Here is a 7,177-nt window from a genome sequence, read left to right on the forward strand (position 1 = left end):
GCAACGGGATCTTATGTGGACGGGACAACCACTCCATCAGCTGTGCCCCCTCGTTCCACACGTGTGGGCACACGGTTACAAACAGGAAAATTACAGCCTATGAATTACAAAAGAATTTTGAAGTTTCGATTAACTTGTTCTATAGGAGAACCACACTCTGTTGAAGAGGCATTGGGGGATGTTGAATGGCACAAGGCCATGGAGGAGGAATACATGGCTTTGAAGAAAAATAAGACTTGGCATCTCGTTCCACGTGATCAAGGTAAAAATTTGATAGACTGCAAATGGGTTTATAAAATAAAAAAGAAGGTAGATGGAACTATTGACCGCTATAAGGCTAGGTTAGTAGCAAAAGGCTTTAAATAGAGGTATGGTATTGACTATGAGGATACTTTTAGCTCAGTTGTTAAAGCTGCTACTATCAGATTGGTTTTGTCTATTGATGTGTCTAGGAGATGGAGCCTAAGGCAGTTGGACGTACAGAATGTGGTTTTACACGGTGTTCTAGAAGAGGAGGTTTACATGAAACAACACCTGGGTTTGAAAACAAGGATGCACCTTTTCATGTGTGCAAACTTGATAAGGCTCTCTATGGTCTGAAGCAGGCCCCAAGAGCCCGGTATTCTCGTCTGAGCATGAAATTGCAAGATATTGGTTTTGTTCCCTGCAAGTCTGACACCTCATTGTTTATTTTCAATAAATCCAATATAACAATGTGCATGCTCATATATGTTGATGATATCATTGTTACTAGTTCATCTGATGAAGCAGTGACAGCACTCCTAAAGGACCTTGGCTCAGAATTTGCCCTGAAGGACTTAGGAGACCAGAATTTCTTCTTGGGCATTGAAGTCACGAAAAAAATATGGTATAGTCTTATCTCAAAAAAATATGCAACTAATCTTTTGAAAAGAGTTGGGATGCAGGACTACAAGCCTTCACCAACTCCATTATCTAGCTCAGAAAAATTATCTCTGCATGAAGGTGAGCCCCTAAGTTTGGAAGACAACACTCAGTACAGAAGTATGATTGGTGCACTCCAATATCTCACCCTTACTAGACCAGATCTATGCTTTGCTGTGAACAAAGTGTGTCAATTTCTGCATGCACCGACCACCTTGCACTGGACTGCTGCTAAACGTATTCTGAGATATGTAAAAGATACAGCTAATGTTGGACTAACATTCAGCTGGTCTCAGTCCACCCTTGTCAGTGCATTCACTGACGCTGACTGGGCTGGAAGTATAGATGACAGAAGGCTGTAGGTGGCTTTGCTATATTCTTTGGTCCCAACTTAGTATCATGGTGTGCTAAGAAATAGGCAATTGTCTCTAGGTCTAGTATAGAGGCTGAGTACAAGGCTCTGGCAAATGCTACCGCAGAAATTATCTAGCTTCAGTCCATGCTGAAGGAACTTGGAATGACACAAGTGCAAGCTCCTTGTTTATGGTGTGATAATCTTGGTGCTACTTATCTCTCTGCCAATCCAGTCTTTCGTGCCAGAACAAAACATCCATACAATCATCTGCTAAAACTTCCGCCACGCAGGATGGAACACTATTAAGAAGCACACCATTGAACCTATTATCAAAACTAAACTTCGCAATCTGGTGCGCCATCCTATTAGCCCTTCTATTAATCTTGGATATCTTGCAATTTAACATCATCTTGGAAATACTCAATGCTTCTATTTTTAGATAAACTAGAGGAGACCTGTCTAGGTGATCATTTCCAAGAAAAGAGGCCACAAAAGAACAATCAGTTTCTAAAATGATGGGCTTGTGGAGAGTAATACCAATGTACATCCCCGCAAGGGTCGCTCTAAGTTCCGCTTCATCCGCGCTATTGAACACCCCAATATAATCTCAGAACGAAATGATAACTTCTCCAGTATGGTTCCTGGCCACCACATCCACACTCGCAGCACATATGGCCTTCACATAACTTGCATCAACATTAATCTTAGTGAACTCCGTACCAGGAGGCTACCAAGTCACAAAATTCTCTTGCACATCATTAATAAAATTTAAACCATCCACCCTCTCCTTACCTTTGTTGCTAATCTCCATCTTCATACTGGAATGACATGACGAGAAGGGCGCCCAATAGTTTTGAATAAAAGGAACGTTTCCTTTCCCTTACCAAAAATCAAATCATTCCTCGGATGCCATGCCCTCCAAAACATGAATATAATTTGCTCACCCACCGGTGGCCTTACTTGATCCAATAAAATAAGTAACCAATGCGGCCTAAAATATTTGAAAAACACTTCACCAGGTAAATTCCAAACCTCCCTTCCGCCAAACGGAGCGCGCGGGTCTTGGGACAGCTCACCAGAGCATGAAACACACATTCATCTTCAACACTATAAATCGAGCACAAACCAATGATAGTTTGGTGGTGTTTAACTCTGTTAACTTGAACCGCCAAACTGTGTGTAGCAGCACGCCATGCAAAAATTCTAATTTTCTGACGGACCTAAGCCTCCCAAATAATATTTCATAGCCTCCTTTCCCCATTTACAGCACGACTGGAACTCTGTAACTCAATCATAGAGTCCTTTAGGTTCAGCGCCAACCTATACGCACTTTTAACCGAGAACAACCTATTTTTCTCGTAGTACTAAGCAATGAAATCTCCCTCAACCAAAGTTGGAATACGCAACATCAAAATTTCCTCAGCATCATGCGGATGAAACAAATGCCTAATAAGATTCTCATTCCATCTTTTTTAGTCATTGATGTATATCTCAGACACACATTTGAGTCTAGTTCTGTTCTTTTTTGTAGAAATTTGTAGACCCAAGTCTCTAGGAAGCCAAGTATCACTCCATATATTTATATTCGCACCATCGCAAACTCTCTAAATGACACCCTTTTTTAGCATCTCAATTCCATGCATAATACATTGCCAAGTAGGTGACATCACTTGAGGGGAAAAAAGTGTACAGCAAACGCCCATGAGGATAATATTTTTCTTTCATCACCTTTGCACATAACGAGTCTCGAAAAACCAATAATCGCCAAGCCTGTTTCGCCAAAAGCACTTAATTAAATATTCTCATATCTCGAAAGCCCATACCTCCTTCATCTTTGGATCTCGCCATCTTATCCCACGCCAACCAATGAGTTTTCTTCCTATTCTTCTCGTCACCCCACCAAAAATTCCTAATGATCTGGGATAACTCTTCACAAAGAGAAGCCGGAAATTTAAAAATACTCATGGCATAGACCGGAAGAGCCTGTACAACTGACTTAATCTGGAGTTCCTTCGCTTCGCTAGAAGCATATTTTTCTATAGGTCTTTACATCTGTGTCCCTAACTCGAACCCACTACTCAGATTTGCCCCTAATTTCGAAGCCTGCTCAAATTTTCCCCTCCGCCGTTATGTGCCCTTACAGAAATACCCCTCTGTGCCGTTTCCGTCAGGTCAAAGGCCTTTGACCATCAATGGGGCGTTTCCTGGACATATTTGCCCCTCTATTCACTTGTCAGTTACACATGGGTCCTACCCTAGGCAAAAAAAATATGTCTTATCCCCTCTCTCTCACTTAACAAAAAAACTCTATCACTCCTTGACATGTGGGCCAAGGACCCACTTGCATGGTCAACACAAGTCCACACGCTCCAAAGCGAGGCTCGGCGAGGCTCACGTGAATCAGCCGGTGGCCGTCACCGGTGAGGGGCGGCGCACCTGCAGGTGAAGACCAAGGGGACGGGCTCGGGGTGGTCTGACAAAGGATTTGCAGGTGGTGGTCGAGGTGGATGTCGGCGGACAACGACGGCAGGCACGGGGAGCACCAGAGACATTCTGCGGGGGACGTGGTCGCCGCCGTCGCGGTCGGAGGCTAGATCGAGACCAAAGAGCATGTCCTTGTGCCCTTCTGGACGCCTCGCCTCCGCCCATCACGGTGAATCGGGCCTATGGCCGCATGTAGACGATGGCCAAGACTCCGTTCTCCGCCTCAGATGCGCACTTGGCCTCCTAAATCCGGCCGCCCCGAGCCACCATTGACCTTCCCGACCTACGTGTCGTTGGCGCTGAAATCACGCGGCCCTACTCCTCTCTTCCCTCGCTCGATTCTATTCCCGGAGCGCCCTGCCCGAAGCTGGCCGCCATGACCGACCTCGACTGGCTCGGTCGTGTGCGCGCACCCAACTACCTACCTGTGCGGCGGCTTCACCCCCTTCGTCGGACGACCCCGAGCCTCCCATTGGTGGCCCTCACACACAGGCGCGCTGACCCTCGCCGGCAATGGCCACCGGCCGAGCCGCCAAGCCACGCCGTGACCACGTGCGAACAGGAGTTGACCCTGACAGCGGGTCCAATGGCCCACATATGTCAGGGACAGAGAGGGGGTTATGAGAGAGGGAGACGGGTTTTTTAATATTGGTGGGCTCCACGTCTAAGTCAAAGATGGGATGAGAGAAAGGGAGTTTTCTTTTGTTTTTCACAGGTAGGTCCCACCTGCTAGTGGGATGTGCACAAGGGGCAAAAAAGTTGAGAAAACGTGAGGAAAACGGTCAAAGGCCTTTGACCTGACAGAAACGGCAGGGAGGGGTATTTCTGTAAGGGCACATAACGGCGGAGGGGCAAATTTGAGCAAACTTCGAAATTAAGGGCAAATCTGAGTAGGTGGTTCGAGTTAGGGACAGAAATGCAAATGACCCTTTTTCTATCCAGTCTGAAACACGCTTAAGTGCTTTATCTTTTGTAGACTGGAATTTGCCGGCCTTCATTCGCTCTTCCAGCACGGGTAAACCAAGATTTTTTTCCTCGAAACCATGAGAACCACCAAGATAGACACTTAATCTTCCAGACTACACTTTTTACCAAATAAAATGGAACATTTATCCAGAAATATGTGACCATTCTGAAGTTGGAGGTATCTAAGATCATTTACAAGTTCGAGAAAAAGATATCTTATTTGTAATATTCATACAAATATAAGGTTACTACTTAAGTGTACCGACACAAATTTTTTAAGAGCTTCTAGTCAGAGTGATGGTTGACTGAGTACGATGTAGACGTTGTTGCATGCATATTACTCTACATATTATGTTGTGCACAATGGAACACATAAATCTACTAATTTAGTGAAAACAGATTTATAAGTATGAAAATCACAAAAAGGACACTCTGATGCCATAGCTGAAAATAACTTGTCATATTTTCTGTAACCGGCGGCTCTAAAACTGACTCCCTCACGATGCAAGCCAGCCGAACCGATGCACGCGCCTGTAGCACGCGGGTCGTGCTTCGCCAGCGTAACAAGAATAATGCGATAGAGCCCTCCTAAGTGTTACTGATATGTCCATTGCACTTGCGGCAGAGCAATCGTGTTCTCATCCAACGACTCTGGTGTTCCCTTCGCTCTATGACAGCAACCTGAACTGCTGTATTTAGTGCCTTGAAAAGCATGGTTGCTCCAATCGGTGCTGGACTGGGATGCTGTGAAGCGGGTAAATGCAGCACCAAGAACTTGATGCTGCTCAGAGCTTTTCAGGGGAACTTGTCATCTCTGTGCTGCTTCAGTCACCTCACTGCCCATACTTGTTGGTGATTTTTCATTAATTCTCTATACATCGGTGTACATGTATATTTGTAACAGGAGTGCCAAATTTTGGTTGTGTTAATAGTACAAAATGTGAGTCTTTTTCTTGTGTAAAGTTCTGGTGCATTTGTGTCTTCAGGGTGTGTTTTTGTGATATTCAGTCTAATCCTTGTATCAGGCGTTCAGTTTCATAAAAGCGTTCCTGAGGTTGGTCGGGTGGGGTTGTGACAAAGTTGTTGGCATCAAATAGAGAAGACTGTAATCTGCCTATTGAGCATAATCTATTAAAATACTGGTTTATTCTCTAATGAGCAGACTTCTTTTGTATATATACAAGTATACTTCAAAGCCAAACGACAAGAATGATGGCTAATTTGCTGTGAACACCAGTATCAATCTAACCTGGTATGCTTGTTCCATTGCCGTTCTGGCGGAATGGTGGTGACTTATGTATCATGTCTTCTAAAGAAATACTGGTTTATTGCACCTCTTGATCAATTCAACTGAAGGATGAAGTTGCTGACACTGCCAAGAGGGTATCGTGTATCTGTATTCGCAATTCCACAGTTGGAAGCACCATACAAGCAATTAAAAGGTTATTGTAGTACAAATCAACACAAATAAAGCACAAATTATGATCCTGAATAACTTATACTAGCAGTTAGCACGAACCACCTCATGAATTGGTCACTGTGATATAGTTTCACATTACAAGTCAGAGAGCAAATTTGTACTCCCAGAACTCTCGTCGCGAATAGGGACTCAATCTAGAACTCGATGTATGAAATGCAGACTAATCCCAATCTCAATTACCCACATTGCACCACAGAAGTAACATCAATGGTGTCCAGTATAAACGCACCAGATCAAATAGCAGAAACAGATCAAGTGGTGTTGCTGAATTGGGACACACAATTGTTCAGTCACTGTGGCATTTTTTCACATTGCAAATTAGACTGCAAACAAGTAGTACTACGACTCATCCGGGGCTCCTGGTAAATTATGGCAAATCAACTCATCACCACCTCAATATCGTACCCAACAGAGACCAACCAGCAAGACAAAATCAGAAACACGGCATTAGCAGAGACAAGTTTCATTTCCAACAACACATGCGAATAACTTTGTTCCACGATTCAGTTCGAGCTACAGAGAAAATGGCGAACTAAACAAGTCGGGGTTTCATCAGGCTTCTGGAATCTGCAGGCGGCGACAAAGAGTGACGACCGTCGGCCGGCCGGCCCTAACCGCCGAAGCCGTAGAGGGTGCGGCCCTGACGCTTGAGCGCGTAGACGACGTCCATGGCGGTGACGGTCTTGCGGCGGGCGTGCTCGGTGTAGGTGACGGCGTCGCGGATGACGTTCTCGAGGAAGATCTTGAGCACGCCGCGGGTCTCCTCGTAGATGAGGCCGGAGATGCGCTTCACGCCGCCCCTCCGCGCCAGGCGCCGGATCGCCGGCTTGGTGATGCCCTGGATGTTGTCGCGCAGAACCTTCCTGTGGCGCTTGGCGCCGCCCTTGCCGAGACCCTTGCCTCCCTTGCCGCGCCCGGACATGGCTGACGGTCTCAAGCTGCGAGCGGATGTGGAATCGGAGGAACGGTGGTGGCTCGTGCTGAGTGCT

The 7,177-nt window shown here is 45.5% G+C and overlaps 1 protein-coding gene across 1 annotated transcript; it reads right to left on the reverse strand.

Moving 5' to 3' along the window:
• Positions 1-6,635: 6,635 nt before the first annotated feature.
• LOC123077767 (histone H4) lies at positions 6,636-7,177 on the reverse strand. The gene has a single exon (XM_044500092.1). The coding sequence runs from the start codon at positions 7,108-7,110 to the stop codon at positions 6,799-6,801; it is 312 nt and encodes a 103-aa protein (XP_044356027.1). The 5' UTR covers positions 7,111-7,177; the 3' UTR covers positions 6,636-6,798.

This window comes from Triticum aestivum, chromosome 3D, assembly GCF_018294505.1.
Source record: "Triticum aestivum cultivar Chinese Spring chromosome 3D, IWGSC CS RefSeq v2.1, whole genome shotgun sequence".
Classification (NCBI taxonomy): domain Eukaryota; kingdom Viridiplantae; phylum Streptophyta; class Magnoliopsida; order Poales; family Poaceae; genus Triticum; species Triticum aestivum.

What these genes read in the sequence shown, in the direction of transcription:
- LOC123077767 (XM_044500092.1), bottom strand. Translation starts at nt 7,110, where the DNA reads ATGTCCGGGCGCGGCAAGGGAGGCAAGGGTCTCGGCAAGGGCGGCGCC.